Source organism: Colossoma macropomum, unplaced genomic scaffold (assembly GCF_904425465.1).
Source record: "Colossoma macropomum unplaced genomic scaffold, Colossoma_macropomum, whole genome shotgun sequence".
Classification (NCBI taxonomy): Eukaryota; Metazoa; Chordata; class Actinopteri; order Characiformes; family Serrasalmidae; genus Colossoma; species Colossoma macropomum.
In genome coordinates, this window is record NW_023494784.1 from 22,040,437 (window position 1) to 22,060,338 (window position 19,902).

A 19,902-nucleotide genomic window follows, 5' to 3' on the forward strand; every position below is an offset into this window, starting at 1 on the left:
ATCTTTTAAAAAAGTTTTGTTGAAGGCATTGGTTACATATAGAACCATAACACTCCAAAAAATACATCTGAATGCTTAAATAGTTACTAGGAGTTCAGAAAATGGTTATTTTTATGTGTGCCAATAAAATTATGCTACATTTGCCTCCACAATGTTACCACAGTCAGTTACTACATTCTCTGTTGCACCTTTATTGTTGCTGTTATTATTGTTGTTTTATTGTATATCATACATGTTGTATGCATTTTGTTTGGGGGGAAGGTTGGTTTGCTAATTCCACCTGTTAGCGACATACGATGTGAAGGCGGGAAGGTGAAGGCGAGCCTCATTGGGCAGCTTAGCACTCTTGGAAGAGAACATTAACAGACAATTCTTTAACGGCAGCTAGCAGATGCCTGTGTCAGGGAAGAGAGGAAGGGCCATCCTACCCACCCAGAAATATCGGGCTGTCTTGGCGGTCTTGGCCTCCCAGCCATGATTGAAACACCTTTGAAACAAGGTTGTATATGGCACCAAAAAAGTTATAGTTATATAAGATATAGTTAAAATTCCTGGGACATTTTTGGTGTTTTTTGCTAGGGAGTGTTAGGAAGTGATGTGCAAAAAACATAGGATGATGCGCTGAGAACAAAGAAATAATACAGTCATATGCAGTTTTTGGTACCCCTGGTCAAATTACATGTTTTGTTGATTTTTTAAATGAACAAAAGTTAACACATCCTCTATTTTAATGCCTAATTATTGATTATTTGCTGAATTTAACTTATGTGCAAAAGTTATGGAACATTTAACACATTATGTTTTATTTTTTTCAATATGTTAAATAAGCAAATACTAGAAATTTGCAGAAATATGCAATATTTACATTTGTTCCCTGTAGAGGACGTGTTAACTTATTTTCAACTGGAAAATCAACAAAGCATGTAATTTAACCCAGGCTATTTAAACTTCTGCATGACTATTAGGGCAACCTATACGTAAAACATAAGTTGAAACATGCTGAAAATAAGTAAAATATTATAAGATATTATAAGAGCTCTGAAAGTGCTTTTGAAAATTGTAAGAATATACAAAATACACAACTTCACACAAACTCTTAGCCCTGAGCTTTTCTAGATACGTGCTTTTTTTTTATTTCCATTAGAAGTGGTTTTTGTCCTCTCTTCTTCCTTAATTGCGAACTGCACACTCCATGCATCAACAGAAACACAAGCAATTTTTCGCAGTATTATGAGTAAAACATTGCTGTTGCTTCTGTTGTAACCGGACTGCAGTGTATCTGTACTGCATCAGTTGTTCTGCAGGTGCTGAACTGATGACAATCCTCCAGTGATCCTATATCATAATCTGCAATGGGCTGCACGGTAGTGGTAGGAAATCTATGAAAAAAGGCCCAGAGCCATGCTAGCCTGTTCTCACTGTGAGAGAGCAGCTCCATCTGCAGTGTGTTAGTGAAGAACGGAGATGAGATGAGTTATGAGTGGGTATGAGAGGGCCTGGGAACAGCACTGTTTAGAGACCACATCATGCAGAATGACAGGAGTGGGAGACATTGTCATTAAGCTGTAGGCTCGTAAAGCTGCCGCAGCGCCGCCTGCGAGTGGTGATCCCCACACCGTTACTCAAAAACAGCAGCAAGACGCGGAGTCCTTATCTGCTTCCTCACTAGAGACAAACACTGTCATTTAATATGATGTCCCCCCACCCCCACCCCCCTGAACACACACACCGTGCTACTGTTTGCATAAGGAAAACTAACAAAGTCTAATTTAATTAGACTACCTTCAGAGACAATGTGTGTATGTGGGAGAGAAAGACAGAGAAACAGAAAGAGACTGTCATTTATATGTATGCAGTGCTCGGCATATATTATGTATGAATGCACGTTTTGTACTTTTGCATGATTGTGATACACATTACTGTGCAACAGTCAAACTTTTTTTCAGTCAAAATAGCCAGTAAGTACAAGATATTCATTTTTCAGCTTGAGGAAAAGGCAAATATACATAATTAACATAATGTTACACAGAAACCTCAACAACTAAATAACTAAATTGTCAGTATTTATTGTGTCCACACTTTTCCATTCTTCTTCCATTCCATTCGCGGACATCTGCATATTTTTCCACACCTCCAAAGTTCAGTCTTAGATGTTGGTCTGCTCTGAGTAATCAGTAAAAACACATTCAGTGATGTTGAGGTCTGGACTGCAGCGGTCAGTCCATTGTTCTGACGACACCAGCAGCATCTTTGTTTGATTTGCTTTTTTTATAGTGTTAAGCTGTCGTCTCACAGGATTTTTTTCAGATCTGAAGCAAGAGTGGAGCTGGCTTTTCTCTTCTCTCTCAAAGATAAAAGCTTTTAGCACTGTTTATCTAATGATGACAGTTTTATTGGTCTACCAGGTCTCTCTCTCACTCCTTTTTTTATTTACTTTCTCTTTGACTCTCCCTTCCTCATGCAAGTGGAGTATCTTATATCTAATCTCCTCGGAAATATCTCTTGAGGAATTAAGAACTTGTAGTTATTAATCTTATCTTATCTTGTAATAATCTTATCTTATCTACTATACTAGTATTGCTGTCACAGAACAACACAGATACTGTATTGACAGATAACTAGCGTTGTCATATACATGATAACATTGTTCCTGCTGTCACATAGGTGCTGTGTAAAGTTGCCCGCAGTGTTGTGTAGGAGAAGAATAGAAATGAGCGTTGCCTGGTTTGTCAGACATTCTCTTAGCAAAGAGTTTCATGTAGTTAAACAGTCTTATGTACTTAAACAGGTCCATGCAGAACGTGTTTCTGGTCATCTTCATGCATTGCCATAGTAACGTTGTCTGGAAATCAGCTGTTTGATAGACATTTCTTGAGATTCAGCCTGTACCATGTGTCACGCCACCCCCTTCTGGGGAGACTCGACTTGGACTCTCCCTGGCTTTGCCAACTCTCTTCTCCCACACACCTGCAGCTCTTTTTGGACTCATTAAGACTGCTGCATGTACACCTCTGTTTCCAGTGTGTTTGTGAAGTCTCTGCGTTGCTACCTGTGTTCAATACCTGAGTTCTAAGCCTGTTTATTGTGTTTTACTTCTCCTTGGTTTTGACGCCTGCTACTCTCTTAGTTATTTCTGAGTATGGATCTGCGTCTTTTCCTGCCTGTCTGTGTGTTGACCCCTGCTTATTACGACAATGAAGTATCAGAATGTATAATGACTCACATAAAAAACTACCTACTAATAAGTTCACAGTTTATCATGCAGATTTTTGTGGTCAGTATAAAATTTGACAGTTTGACACAGTCCCTTTTCACTAGGCATTTATTCTGATGTATGTAACTGAATGTATACTTATTTGGTTCAAACAGCATATAACTGAATACATTGTCTCTACACAAATCTATCACATTTTTCAAGTGAACATTACAACTAGAACCTCACCTATAAGCTAAGTTGTAACATATACACAGCACTTAGGCCACTTTCTGCTTTCTGCTGTTCACAAAAGATAGGTGCTCAAAACACAGTTTATTATTTTATTTGTAGCAGAGATTTGTGTGTTGCTTGTGTACATAAATTATTAATCTTGCACAAACATTTCAAAAATTATTTAGCAAAAACCCAAATGTGTTAGGCCCTCCACATAAACAACAAGCTGAAGTGTTTGTCAGAGATGCCAGATGGGAGGACTGTTCTTCAGCTTTAACTGCCTCCACCTCCATCTCCAGCAAGAGCAGAGAGACCAGCATTGTCATGCGAAGTAAGGGCAAGGTTTCATTTCCACCATTATTCCACCAATCGCAAGCTAGGAAGAAATATGAGCAGCACGCATAAACCTGAATTTAATTCACTCTGAATTTAATTCGACTGTAATTTACCAACAATACAACAAACAACAGCAAAGCAGGGTCACTCAAGGGCCAAGTCACATGAGAACAGGCAGCTTGTACCTATTCTACAGCTAACTAATTCATAGAAGTGTAGAGATTATATTCATATGATCCTGCTTCTCTTCTTGCTCCCAGGAGTGAGTACTAATGAGTGTCTCAGCTTCACTCTGTTTTCCAATACCCAGCACATGCTGCTCTTAATTACCCGGCCCCACAGCACTGCACCTCTACCTCAACAAGAATCCTACTCTACAGTCCCTGCAGATTGCTCTCAGGCTCAGCCTGTTCCGTCCCTACCACTACGCACATATCCCACCTGTGCTAATCACAACACTAACTCATTATGCCATTGGAGTGCCATAAAGCTCTGAAGGGCAGATAAAATCTGGACCAAAGTTCAACACTCTGAGTCAAACACTGCAAACATACCTAGAACTTCATCGATCATGCAGTACTCAGAAAGAAAAAAAATCAATGAGAATGTGTTACACAATTTGTGCAAATCAAACAGTAATTACATTGTTTTTTTTTATTGCGCCAGATCTGAAAATATCTGCTGTCCTTCCATCTACTGTGAGAAGAAAATTTGCTAATCAAACAAAAAAGCTGCTGGTGTTTTCAAAACAATGGACTGACCACCCCAGACCGTAACATCACTGAATTATTTTGGGATAACTTTGATCATGAGAAGCAGAAACTTCTAAGACTAAACTTGGAGGTGTGAAAAATATCCCTGGAGATTTCTTTGAAAACTGAAAGCAGGTCACCAGCCAGAAGCTGTAATAAAGGTAAAGTATGGACATACTTACAAAACATATTATAATATTTAGTTAGTGATGCTTCTGTGCAATGTTCTGATAAATATTTATATATTGCATACTATGTGTCTAATACAGTAATACTATATAATACAATAATAGATTCACCAGAGCCTCAGCTTAGGGTTGTTTGACTAATAAAACTGAAATATGCAGATTAAACTGTGATTTTATTATGTTAAAGCAAAAATATATGTTATATAATGTGATATAATTCAATTTTGTCAATTTATTTATTTTTGAGGGAATGTTCTTTAGGACATGATATCTGTATCAATTGTCTCTATTCTGTCTTGTTTTGCTCTAAAAGAATCCTGTGAAAGCTCAGTGCTCTATCTGGCACATGTGCTGATGGTCTATAATGGAAATGTAAGAGTCTAACGTATAGATCTGTATCTGTCATGTGACACTGCGTACCAGCGAGACAGAGAGAGATGAAGAGAGTTTCTGAACCTTTATCTCTTTAAAGAAAGAGACAGAAACACATGGCAGAGTAATGGGGGCAGAAAGAGAGCGGAAGGAAAAGAATAGAGTGTCTTAACAGAAAACACAGCTGATGGAAAAAGATGAAACGTCCTGATTCCAGTGACATTTGATCTTTCCCAAGAAAGAAATGGTTTGAGTAAAATGCTAAGCTGCACCACTGTTTATATCTGGGGTATTTTTTGTATTATTGTATTGTATTTATACTTCAGTTGGAAGGTTGGAATTGCTGTTTGAAATCAATGTTTTCAATAATGTAAAACTAATTTGTTTGCAGACAAGTGTATAAAATGATTGTGATAGGCTAGTCCTGTGCAACTTCACAGCTTTCAAGTAACTAGTAGGACAATAAGAAGCTGTAAAGAAAAATGAGGAAATTATATAATGTGTCCAGAGTGATGAATGAAGCCGTAGAAGATTCCAAAATGACTCCAGATTTCATTATATTAACTCAAAATGCTCAATTGTTACATTTCATACTTGTATTAAGCCACATATCTGAATACAAAGTGTTGACCGGAGAGCTTTTTGCTTCTGGAATTGCTCTTTTGCTTCTGAAATCTTTCTTTTGCTTCTGACTTTTGGCACATTTCTCCAGGGGTGGGTCTTAGAAGAGGCCGTTCACCTGCACTGTCTGTTGGTCCACTGATTTGGAGTGACAGGTCCTCTGATGATGTAGCCGCTTGGTGTGAACTGTCCCAACATGGTGGAACATGCTGTACTGTGCTTGTACTGAGTGCTGCTATAAGTGCACCGTTATACTGGCATATCCGACATTATGAGCAATGTGTGTCATATTCCTGTTAAATTATTAATGTAACAGGCTTCTATGTCAAACTATATAACTTATTTTGGGCACTGAAGAACATTAACTTAGCTTGTAGCTCCTAGCCCTAACTAACATTAAGCCAGAAACGACCTCTAGGGCTAACTAGGCTATCCATGCAGGTAATGGAACTAAACTGCTGAAATATCTAATGTTAGTTCAATGTATTAAAGTGAAGATAGTGACTTGGAGCAGCAGCATTCTCTATACTGGTGTGCTAAAATAGAAAGCCCATTTCAGTGACTGACATGGAGGGATACTGTGGGTAAAAACCAACCTGACATAACAGCCCGTGTAGCCTCCAGAATGTAACGGCCTATCACGACAAGTCAACTTTTTCCATTTGTAGTGATTAAACATTATTGGTGTCTATCAATTATCTCACAGCAGCAGTAACACGTAGCAGGCAATAATCAGTGTTATTTTCCACTCTTTACTGTGTTTATGTCAGTGCTATGTTATTTCCCTCCAGCACTGCAGATTTAACGATTTCCTGCACCAACACACCTGATTCAGCTCATGAAGGGCTTGATAATCAGTTTAAGAGCTGGATCAGGTGTTTTAATGCAAGGAATAGTTGAAACCACGTGGAGCAGTAGGTCGCCAGAAGCAGGGCTAATAAACACTGATTTACTGATTTAAACAGCTGCAAAGACACTGCTAGGCAAATTAGCACTAGCAGCTGCAAACCCAACATGGTGCTACAGCTTCATTCAACAGCTAACTTTACCCAATTTCCTACATATTACACAGACACAGAACCTTGAGCGTAATTATATTAATAAATATGACAAACATTGCTCATAATGTTGGACATGTCAGCGCAATCCTTTCTACACTCAGCACAAAGTGGTCTTTCATGTTCGAGGCAGATCATGGTGGAGGTCTGCACGTCTGGATTTGCATGGACAAGTTTTCAGTGTTCCACGCGGGAGCAGGCAGGAAACCAGCCCACTGCAGGTGGGAGCGGGCCGAAGCACGCATGAAAAGAAATCTCACAAATTAAAGAATAATCTAAATAAAGTAGAATGATCATTAAACCATATATATATAAACAACATAAAATGATAACAGTAAAACAGTTAAATTGAATAAAGTCATTCTAAAGAGTTGCAAAGCAACCGATCACATGAACAACACTCAAATTCTTCAGCTTACTGAGATGGCGGAGCCTTCACTCCGACGGCCATAGCTGCTGAGCCCAGCAAAACACCAAAAATAATCGTTCTGTGGTTTAATTCCTGCTTTGTGTTTACTGGGAATAAACGTTGTTTGGTGAAGTTACTTCACAGTGAACCTGATGGCCATGACTGTGGTGTTATTTCAGCAGAGGATAATGTATTTGTCAGATATTGGATGTCAGTTCGCCTTGACGGAAATGTGTGGGCGGGAGCGGGCCAGAACGTTTCGGTCGCTGGCAGGAGTGGGACAAATGATTCTAATTTTCCGCTGAACCGGGATCAAATCTTGCATGAATGGGTAGAGACCTCTCGATCACGGCTCTCAGAGTGGGTGTGGCTACGTGTTCAGAAGACCTGTCACTGCAAATCAGTTGACCAGAGTGTGCAGGTGAATTTCCTCTTCCTGTGAAAGTATGCTAAAAGTCAGAAGCAAATCAAAAATTTCAGAAAAAAAAATCAGCAAAATCAAATCAAATGAACTCCATATGATCCAGTCCAGCATGTAGAGACCATGCCCCCTTCCGCCAACACACACACACACACATATACACATAAACCCAGAGGAGAGGGCAGCTAAAGCAGGCACAATCATGAGGGCGCAAATTGGATTACACCGGAAGAGAAGGCCACGTCTGGACCTGCAGGAAACAGCACCCTAGAGAGACACAATCGTTGTTTGTTTCCTTTAAAGTGTGTGTGTGTGTGTGTGTGTGTGTGTGTGTGTGTGTGAAATCTGAATGCTTCAGTGTTTTATGGATGAAGTCATCACCCCTTATTAGCTTCACAGTATAACAGTGTCGTAGTGCAGTTTAATAATAGCATGCTGCTAATTCCTTCTAGTACAGGTGTTGTGCAATTACAATAAAGTAACAGGTAACATGCCATCTCTTCCTTTCCATGTATTCTGCTAACACTGCACCATACACACCCTGCCTCATATCCCCTCATATGCTCTGTAGTTGTGTGTTGTTTTTCAAGGATTCATTCCTTTTGAAGAATTTTTTTTAGGTGTGCAAACACACCACTATGTAAGCTCTGGTCTGCTCGGCAAACTTACCCAGCTAAAGCCAATGCAATGACAGATACAATAATGAGTTCCTGTTATGTTGATTAAAAAAGTTAAGTTATGTACATTATGTACACTGTTAAAAACAATGTTTTATGGATGAGGTCATCACCATACAGTCCATATGGTGAAAAAGTATACTCAGTAGTGTCAACAGAGGATCAACAAATGTACAACACTCGAGTCAGGGAACAAACGATTTTACCATAGTTACACAAGCTCCAAATATTATTGTGGCTCAAGGAGCTTGTTTTCCATCTATTAGCATAAGCATTAATTATAGTACTCAGTCAAGGTACTGCATCAAAAACTTACTCAATTAAAAGTGGAAAAAAGGGCTAAAAATATTCTGGAGTATTTAAACATACTAGTATCTAAAATTATAAAGTATCTAAAATTATAAAGCAAACAAACATAAGGGCATTTAGTTTTATACATGCTGGTCCTTGATGAATGAATTAGTATAGCTGTGGACAGTTTTATTTTACAGTAATATGATGATACAGTAATGATTACTTTAAAACTCTGAATTGAATTGGAGTATGTGTTTTCTCTTGATCATGTAATTGATTACTCAATATCAAAGATGCTTGAGTAAAAACATATCTTCCAAGATAGCTGTAGCATAGTACTGAAGTAGTAACTTTCCATCCTGCTGATGTTTGAAAACCAGATGATTAAATATGTCAAAATATATCAATGTATATAGTCTATATATAGTATATATAGTCTTCAGGAAAGATACTTTAGGAAAGATACTTAGCTAAAATGCTAGGCTAACATTACTGAGAAAGTGAGCTTATAAGCTAACGTAAATTAATTCCTACAAAATGTACTTTCTGAACAGCCTATTCAATAAAACATATTTAGCAAATACCCTTTAATTAGCATACAGACAAATTTTAGGAAGTGCATCAAGTTCACAAAAATGTCTGTAATTGTAGCAGTTCACTGATGCTGCTGTGGTTCATGTGCTATTGCACTTCTCAAACACTAAACAAATCAGTGAACGTAGCTCTGCCTTACTATATTTATCCTTTCTCCAGCCAGGACATCGATATCCAATAGTGACTGAAAACAGAAGGAAAATGCTGGGTAACATTCTAGCCACTCCTTTTCATTCATTTCCACGAATGCCAAGATGCAACTTATCACCAAATATTCCCATCTCGCCATGTGTGCATAACGCAGACGGTAATTGGTCCTGATTTGACAAGTGTTCCAGGCAGGAGTAAACAACGATAACACAAGTGGCCTGTGGGCTGGGACTACGACGCTCGTCTGCGCCGTGGCAGAGGAACAGAACGATGATCCTTGGCTTTGTCCTCTGGCTTTCCACAGAGCCTCTGTGCTGTGTCAAAAAAGCCCCAGGGCAGAGGACAATAAGCCAGCTACAGGGACCCAGAGTGCTGTTTCATACCCAAGCTGAAGTGCCTGAGCCAAGCAATACTTCTCAGCTCCCCCCTTGTCACCATCTGCCCTTACTGGAAGGGTTAATGAGGACTCAAATAGGGAGCACAGATTTGGACGACTTGGATAGCTTGGACTTAGGAGTTGCCTGCTGCTTTAGCAAAAGGTGAGGCCAAATAAAAGGTCTGGTTCCTGTGGAAGTGTTTGTATGTGTGTGTGGAGACACAGGTGGAGCACCCAGCAGCAGGACTGTTCTCCACCTGAGGAGAGTAAATGCTCACACATGTGCCCTTATTGTGCTTGTGCTTCTCTCTCTCTCTCTCTCTCTCTCTCTCTCTCTCTCTCTCTTTTTCTCTCTCTCCTCTCTCTCTCTCTCTCTCTCTGTATGTGTGGACAGAGGTGGATTAAAGTGAAAGGTAAACAGTATGTTTATATCTGTGCTTGGCTAGGCCTTCAGGTGCTTGGCTTTTACGATAGTGCTCATTTCTGCTAGGGCCCCTATGGGATTTCTAATAAGATATTAGCTCAAAGCTAATAAAAGTGATTTGGCCCTTCTACATTAAAGACACCCGAAGCTTTAAAACACATTCTATATTTTTTGTTTGAATCTTGCAACAGACAATAACGTATCATTGCTGTCCTATGAAAATTATTTATCTTCAAACAGAAGAAGGTAAAAACATTTTCAACTTTTAACTTTTAATGTAAGTTTATCTTGTATGTTGCAGTAGTGCAGTGAGCACTGGGTCGTATTCACAGTCATTGATGTATATAAGACTTCCAGATCGCCTAGGGCGACATATTTTCTTATGAAATTGATCTCACCAATTGGAAATCAACTCCTTATTGGTTGATTTCATTGTTGCTTCCTAATACTGGTACTTTATATATTGTGAAAGGTCTTTAGTGCAGCTGCTGAAGGCCTAACCAATGGGAGAAATTTGGCTGTATCTGCCTAGATTTTGTTAAATAAAAATGAACTGAAAATTACCCATTTAAGCTCTGAGCAATCATTAGGCCGTCTCCGAAAGGTTGACTTTAGTCTATAACTCTACACCTACATGGAATACCCTCAAAATAAGTGTCTCTAAAAACAAGGTCAGTATGTGTATGCTGTATTTCTACAAGCAACATATATTTTCATCCAAGGGTGTCCAGCTCTAGTCCTGGAGGGCTTTAGTCCTGCTAAAACACACCTGATTCAGCTCAGCAGTTAGTTTTGCAGGTGTGTTAGAGCAGAAAAATCTTCAGACTGTGCTGGACTCTGACCCTCCAGGGCCACAACTGAATCTCCTGTATCAACCACTAGTCGTATTTCTAGACAGTGTAAAATGCTACCACACAAGAGGATAAAATGCCCCAATGCTTAAACATTTGCGCTGAAAGCTCAGAAGCTCGATCTAAAGAAAACGCTGCCTTTCCGTCTCATTAGCTCTCCTTGCAAAACAGAGATCTTACAGGTCCATGGCTCTTTAGGCCCATGCATATTTAACGTTTAGGGAAAGGGAGAGTTTCTTCACATCTCTCTCTATACCTGCAGAGGTCAATATAGTGCTGTCACAAAGTCATAAAGTCAGGATGTCAAGAGGCCACTCTCTCACCAAAAATATCATTATCTTCCCACTTGTGTGCAACAAGATGACCAGCAGCATTTATGGAGGGAGAGAGAGAGTGACAGAGGGAGAGAGAGAGAGAAACATGATTATTTTCCCAAATTATAATTTCACTTCCAAAAGTGTAGGGTTATTAAGCTGACATTCGACAATTCAAACACAGAGTGCTGTGCTTGTGCAAAGGTCAGACTAACATAAGAACAGATTTGCAATTTAGATTGTGTTAAAAGGCTGCCAACTCCCTTGATCCAGATTTTTATTTCATTAGCTACAGCGCCGAGGCTGTAGGCCTATATGCAGCTCGCATTCCGCTCACTGATTAGGTGATGAGAAGGAGGACTGGACGAGTGGACCGCTGCTCCTCTTTCCTCTCACAATGCAGAAACACTCAGACACACAACAGCAAGCACACACATACACATATTAATATTCATTAGGCATATATAGCAATGCACATTTTCAGGTTGAATACGATATTCAATATCAATATTTTATGTCTTATCTTATGTCAATATTTTATGGCTGTAATTATATACTACGCAGATTGTTTTGACTCGGATTGGTTTGGCCTTGCAGCAAAATTAGCCCCAAATATTGCAACCCCTACAGCTGAGTAGGTCCTTGATTCAGAAAAAAAGCCTTAATATTCATTTAAGTGCTGTGAGTCAAATACATTTAAATATTTGTGGTATCAGACAAACTGACCCAAATTTGAATGGCTTCTACTGTTCTACTAGAAAACAAGAGAGACCCCAATAAAAAAAAAAAAAACCTGTTGGTGTTAATTATACTTTGACCTGGCAGTGCAGTCTTGTTTTAGCAATTTTTTAACCAAAAAAATGAAAAACAAAAACAAAATGAATGTTGGTGTTTCATTTTTCACTTCTGCATCAGAAATATATTATTCATAGTGTAAAACACACAATACATATCGTATCTTTATCACAACAACCCCAAGTGCACGCACAATAGCCTCATGCAGCTGCACAAGGCACATGACTGCCATCACTTTGAGCACATTAAATGTAAAATTAAAATACGAAGCTCTAACTAAAAGTCCAATTATTTAAAATGATTTGTTCCCCATGTTCCCCATCTATTAGGCTCATTTCTATCCATGAATGATCATCAAACTTGTAGTACTAACTGGTATGGTGTATCAATCCTGATAAAGCCCTTCTTCTGCATATACAACCGGATCTGCTACAGCCACAGTATGAGTTTGAATAGAGTGGAATTTGATTGGCTTTGACCAGCACAGTGGTGCAGTAGTATTTGAACATGCCTGACTGACAAATCTGAATACACACCTCCTGATTAGCCCTGCTGCACATTCACCACTCAGGCATTCCTGTATAATTAGCGAAGAAAAAAAGGACTCAGAGAAGCTAGGAAGGCTGTATTATAACATACTGGATATTGGAGAAGATGTCTTTAACCATTTTGAATATCTTTGTATAGATTTGATTAACTAGTGAGGGAAATCTGACCTATTTGATGAATGCTAATGTTTTAGTGGGGGACAGGTGATGTCAGCATGAAATAAAGGTACTGTTTGGGTACATTTTTCACTTATTAAGGTACAAACAATGTAAATGTACTTTCAAAGGTACAACAGTAGTTTTAAGGTCCAATTGTATATCTTAAATAAGCATTTTAGTGGAAAGTTGATATTTTTATCTTCTCATAACCTAATGTTTTAAAACAGAACAATAAAATAAAAAGCCTGGAGACGAGACGGGGTGTGTGGAGTCAATACAACATAATTTCAGTGGATTATGGTACAATTATGTTCCCTGACTAAAGGTACTGAGATGTACCCTTGAGGGTTCCACCCCAGTGACAAGAGGGGTACTGCCCCAGTGTAGTTGTACGGTTAGATCAAGGCAATGCCATGGCCAGACAGCTGGGACTAACTAAGGGAGTTTGGCTTAGTTAGATAGTCCTGTTATAAAAAAACTACAGAAAACACACCCAAAACATGACCACTAACATTCTAGTCTATGTCAAACACAAAGTTGTCCTACAGTTAGCTTGCTAAGCCAGACACACTGCTTTGCAGTGTCCTTACCAACACTCTTTAGCAAAAAGGGTTCTATATAGCACAAAAAAAGATTCTATGGCTTGTACCAATAATGGAACCATTTTAGGCACTATATAGAACCATTGTTTAAAGTTTTCTTCCATTATGTGATCTACCTTTGAATGTGTTGAAAGGACTTAAAATAAAAACAGAGCTGAACAGCTTGCAGTTCCTGGTATTCCAAGGTGGTCTCCCATCCAAGGCCCAAGCACACTTCTTAGCATCTGAGATCAGACTATAAGAAGGGGTTCTTAGAGCCATTGGTAAAGAGTTTGTTTCTTATTTGTTCCATAATATCATCTATCTTTGATTATATTGAAAGAAGACTTTCAAAATACAGGTAGAGCTGAAAAATGTCCAAGATGGTCTCCCATCCAAGTTCTAACCAGGCCTAATCTTAACCAGGCCTAACCATTTAATTATGCACAGAACTATTTATGCATTCAAAAGGTTCTTTGAGTTGACACAATTCTATATATAACCACTGCCTTTACTAAAGAACACTGAATAACCCCCTTTTTTGGGTGTAGTGCTTTTCATTCCACCCTGCTGTCAATCAACATCATTCTCACAGAAAGCCTAAGAAGAATAAACATTTTGCACTAAAGATCCTCATGGGGCAGGTCAGGACAACATAAACACATCAATCAGAACTCTCTCTCTCTCTCTCTCTGTAACATACACACGGACATGCACACTTAGACAGATGGAGGATTATGCTTCCACTCTTGTCAGTCAGTCTCAACAAACCTGAACCATCTTCCAGTAAGTCAAAGTCTTTCTAAAGTTTTGTAGGTACTTAACACTTATTTGGAGCTGTAAGGTATCTTTTTTCCTCTCTACCAGTTTCCAAACGTCTGCAGTTGATTCATAGACACGCTTAATTCTGGAACCACAATGTACAGTCATAACTGTCCACCTACAACCTTTGTGTAGTTTTGCACTCAACTTGTACATAACAGGTAAGAGATAATTAGATTTTTCCCTAAACGACTCCTTTAAAATCGTATATGGTGTCCTATTATATATAATATACAACATATACAACAATACTCACATATATTTTATGCCCATTCCAGTTTTTCATATAATAACACTGAGATCAGCAATAAGAGTTATATTTACTACTCCAACCAAGATATTAAGAATATTGATCAAGCAATCCATCTGTCTGAGGGCTTGCATAAAACCTTCAGTAGATATATTCTAAGGGGACACAGAAGCTGAATACATTTCTCCATTTTATGGAGAAATAACTGATCAGAGGTGGGTAGAGTAGTTACAGTTAAACTCAGTATTGTGAAATGAAAATAATAATAAAGTAAAAGTAGACAAAAAGTTCTTGAAAAGCAGTACTCAAATACTCAAAAAATACTAAAATAATGAAATCTCTTAAGAACTAAAGTGAAGCTTCTTAGTAAATCTATCCATTTAACAGCACAGGCACTGACATTTGTCAAACAACATCCTTCTATTTTTAGTATCGTTTCAGCTAAAAATAAAACACTAAAGCATTTGTAAGCAACAGAACCGCTGCCCAGAATACAATGAAATCAAACACGACAAAGAGCAGCTCAGTGTAAATGGATTGAGTGAAACTGAATAAAAAGTACATTCATTTTTTCAGAGATGCTATAGTAACAGCACATAACCTATATAGATGTCTTAACATTGTCTAGGAGGCTATTTTAGCCTGGCTGGTTGCCACTCAAGCTGGTTCACACTCTCTTGAAATTGACACAGCTGTTGGTGGAGCTACAAGTTTCTGAGTTCAAGCACTTAAACCTGAAAAAAACTTCTGGCTCCTTATAACAGTGTCCCAGTCTGCCAGTGAAGTGCTGTACACACTTAACATGAACTAATCGTGAAGTCCGTTATTAATTGAATCAGGAGGTGTTTGTGCTTAAGTGTCCCAGCTCCCCACCTCTTGCATTTAATGAGACAGGACTCTAAACATGTGTATGCATGAGCTGTATATTAAATGAGCTTGTGTAATTTATATTAATGATATAATTATATTTCCTCAGGCCCAAGGTCGCTTTACAAAAGCAATGCATAGTGGCCCTAATGAGGGAAGTCTTGATACTATAGCAAGGATGGAAACCAGACTGAATGGGCTGTAGAGGCAATGTGGCACAAGGTGAGACTGTAGCTGAGTTTTGCAATAAATGGCAGCTTAGAAATAGGTCTATAGTTGCCTAGATCATCAGGATATGTCACTTAGTGATCTGATATAGAAGTTCAGGTAGAATGGAACTGGAGAAGAGGCAGCTGTTAATAAAATAAGAGGAGCTGAGATAAGAGTCAGTCTAACTGACAGACTGTAGAGACTGATTTACAAATTGATTCTGTTACAGTTTTGGGAAGAGTAAAACTGGCAAGAGCCTGCATAGAATAAGCAGAGTCAATTAATACATGAAATGAGGGGTTAGGGTAACAACCTTTATAATAACTAAGTTTAATAAACCATTAACTGACTATTAATACATGTAAACAAATCCTTAGTTCATCAGAATGTGAAAATGTACAAATGTTTATAAATAACAATTCATGTAGTTGTTGATGTGTACATTCATATTTATAAATTATATACATGCTGTTGTTCTGTCCATTTATAACACACCCTTTCACTGAACAGGAGTTATAACTTCATATGAATTATCTAATTACTTAGCCACAAGATATTTTATTATCATATATACATACTGGACAAAATGTAAAGTTTATGTCACTATTAGAAAGTTATGCATTTTAGCAATTTGCTGCAATGATTTCTGTACATGAACTGATGTTGTACAACTCAGTATTTATTAGTGAAAGGGTTTGGTGCAAAAGAACAACATGTACGACATATAATATTGATGAATACATCAATAAATACATTGACTATCATTTAAAAACATTAGTATTCTGATGAACGAAGGATTTGTTTACAGCTATTCATGGTCAGTTAATGTTATATTCAACTTAGTTATTCTAGGGTGTCACTGGGGTTAGTATTAGAGAAACCTTACAAATTCTGTCTTTGTTGGTCCTAGTCATGAGACGTAAACAAAGTCATTCAAAGTGGTTTCATGTAAAATAGTTAATTACAGAGAATCTTACTGACTTGGATTTCACAGTGATGCTGATAGGAAACAGGGTCATAATATAATGCAAAACAACAAGTGAACTTACTTGCCTTTTAAATGTGATGTTGAGGGTAAAACAGTGTTAATTTTGAAAAGCGTCTTTGGGGACTATTTTGTCTTACAATGCCCTGCATGTACCATTCCAGCTTGAATACATTTTATGTACAACAGATGTCTGATTCTCATCACCACAACTCTGACATTTCACATCAACCCACTCTGAATGACTTTGTTTACATCTTATTGATTTCATTAAACAGAAATGCTGAAAAAATACTCTCATTTCCTTTTAAGCACATCTGCTGCCAACATGATCAGTGCTGGACTACATGATTGGAAAGTGAGAGTGTGTTTTCATTCAGGGGCTGCTGGGTGTCAACTGTAAGAACTGAAGTCCTGAATTCAGCACCATGGACAGGGAACAGGAACTGTGCTCAGCCTTCTCTTAAAAAAGCTTCAAAAGGATGTTGTAAGACAGAGAGAGAGAGAGAGACAGAGAGAGAGAGATGTGAAGTTCTGATTGATGTGTTTATGTGCAACAGTCGGTTGCACCTCCACTGAAACAAAAGCAAGTTTTTTTTGTCATGTTGTGGCATAACATCGGTGCAAATGTGAGTTTATAAACACAGCCTGGTCAGAACACAGTGATTTATGTATTATTCAGTATTCCTGTCTACAAGGCAGTGTTCCATTCAGCAGGTACTTCTCAAGGCTGCAGAAAAAACAATATTGCAGTTGTTCTTCTAACTGTGTATTTTGGACATGGACATGCTGCATGAGCTTCATGTGGAGGCTCTATTACTATAGGAAGAAAAAAACACACCTGAAAAATGAATGGAAGGCCTTCCAGGGATTAGGCCAGAACATCACTGTTGCGCTATTAATGTTATTGAAATTCCACAAAACACTGCGCCATAATGCACACACACACAAGCACACACACTATATCATCCATCTCTGTGTCATTCTAACCTCCCTCATCTTTTTTTCCAGGAAAAAGCCCTGAGAGCTAACGCTTCCCCCACTGACCACACAGCTGCTGCACCATTCAAGTCCTGCTGTGTAACACTTTCGCTTCTTCTTTACTCAACGAGTACAAACACTCAGCACAAAACACACACTTGTCACGGCTACACTTGGGCAGCGCTGCAATTTCTGATGCTGTCTTGAAGCAGAACTACACAGACTTTACTGGTGGTTTTGGATAGTCAATAAAATGTCCATATTTGTGTTGTAGATATGGCGACCCCTGGTTCCCATCACCAACACTGTAAAGATAACAGAGTCTGTAAGTTTCTCTACAATGAACCACTTCATCGGTTTACATCTCAAGGACTACATTATTCAGAAATTTTCAAAAACTGGTGGATTTCCCCTTTAAAGTGGGCAACCCAACCGCTCCCCCACCAACCCACAACTGGAGCCTTTCGCGTGCTCTAAAACAGCTGGACGCTCGACCTTCATTCATCATCCAGCAGAGAAAGCGCTGGACCTTCATCTTTAGCCTCTGATCCACAAGTGCGCAAATCTCTCTCTCCCTTTCTCAGCCTGTTTCTCCTTATAATGCCTTATAAAGAGGTATAACACACACACACACACACACACACACACGCACACACTGTGCCTGTCCAGATCAGCAGCTCCTACCGTGCACTCGTCCATGCATGTCCGCACCGAGTATGCATCCGTTTCGTATTTCCGCACCAGCAGCTCGAACTCGTCGTAAGCCTCGCGCGCTTGCCGGTCCAGGTGCTGGTAGGCGCGCACGCAGCGTACGCAGCCCTCCGCGCCGTAGCCGTCGCCGTGGCCGTCGTCGCTGCCCTGGGCCATGGCGAGGCCGCAGCTGCTGGCGTTGGGCGGCGCGCGCAGGCCGTGGAACAGATCCAGGAGGGAGTAAGAGTCGCAGAAGGCGAGGTACAGGTCACTGAGGTTCCACTCGGCGCCGGACAGGCCCGAGCACACCGCGGCCGCCGCGTCCTCCTCCGCCGCGAAGCAACGCTTGGACACGCTGTCCGGGCGGCACGAGGCCAGCGGCCGCACGGGCTGGCGCGAGGCGCCGGCGGAGAGCAGCGCGCTGGAGCCGGACCCGGCCCTGGCCAGCGCGGCCTCGGCGCGCAGCCACAGACGGTCAGAGAGCAGCACGGCGAGGAAGAGGAGGAGGCAGGCGAGGGACAGTCGCCATCTGTGGGCCCTTTCTGAGTCGCTGAACGCTGGCTTTATCGGGTCCTCGCGGGGCGCGCACCACCACCACGTTTTTAAGCCGTCATCATCATCATCATCTTGCTGCCGACACGTCCGAGCGCCGCTGGTCATATTTTAGGAAAGCGCAGCGCTGGCCCACTCCACCGCGGCGGCTCCTGGGTGGCCACAATATTCATTGACTTGGGGTTTGTGAGTGTATGTTATTATTTGTAACCCCTGTGTTTTATTTTCTTAATTTCATTAATACGTATTTATCTTTTTTGGAAAAGACGGAAATGGTCTCCCTCTCTCTGTCTCTCTCTCTCACTCGCACACTCTCTCTCTCTCTCGCACTCTCTCGCCCTCTCGCACTCTCTCTCTCTCACACACACTCTCTCTCTCTCTGTGTCGATCCCCTATTCCGGTTCGGTTAACGCGCTGGCACGGATTAGGCCACTCATATTCCCCTCGCGCGTGGCTCTCCGGAGCTCACCCCGCTTCTTCTCCTCCTTCTCCACAGCACCATGCCCTTCTTTCTCTCCCCCCTCTCTCTCTATCTCTCTGTTTCTTTCTCCCTCCCCCGGGCTGCGCTGGTGAGAACCTGCCGCCTCTCTCTCGCTTTCTCTCTGTATCTGTCTCTCTCTCTCTCGCTCTGTGTTGGTCAGCGGAAGGCGCGGTGCTCTCTCCTCCGTGTGTGCAGCGCGGGTCTCCTCGGTGCTTCTCCGTCGATGTCCAGATCGGCCGCGATCATGTCGCCCCCCGCGTTAAGTCGCCGCCATGTTCGCGCGCTGAAGCACTTTTTTTGGGAGCGGAGCGCGGTCGAGTGCGTCATCTCCAGCGCTGCGGTCGCTCCATGCTGGCGCAGTGGAGGAGCGTTCACGGTACCAGCGGAAAAGCTGTCCGTTTTCACATCAAATCAAGAAAAAAGAACAAAACAAAAACAAAAAAACAATAGCACCCCAGAAAGCACACCTTCAAAACACGGCCGCAGATGATCGCCCTCTGTAAATCCCCACAGCGAGCGCAAAGCGATCCGGCATTTACTGCAGTGATTATATTCCGCTGCTTGAAGAACCGGAACAAAACATCAGTCGATGATTCGCTGTTTTTCTCCCCCCTTTTTATCCGTGCTCGCTCTCATTCACCAAGACGAACATGCTCAACAATCCGCACATTTCCACCGCGGCGATCAGAAAGACGAAGCGTCCATGACGGTGTC

The 19,902-nt window shown here is 40.5% G+C and overlaps 1 protein-coding gene across 1 annotated transcript in view; it reads right to left on the reverse strand.

The window, feature by feature from the left end:
* LOC118825292 (transmembrane protein FAM155A) overlaps positions 1 to 19,596 on the reverse strand; it is a 130,309-nt gene extending 110,713 nt beyond the window's left edge. The window contains exon 1 of the mRNA XM_036595943.1: positions 18,150 to 19,596. Coding sequence (XP_036451836.1) covers positions 18,150 to 18,815 — 666 coding nt within the window. The 5' untranslated portion in view covers positions 18,816 to 19,596. The remainder of the gene's footprint in view (positions 1 to 18,149) is intronic.
* Positions 19,597 to 19,902: the final 306 nt, after the last annotated feature.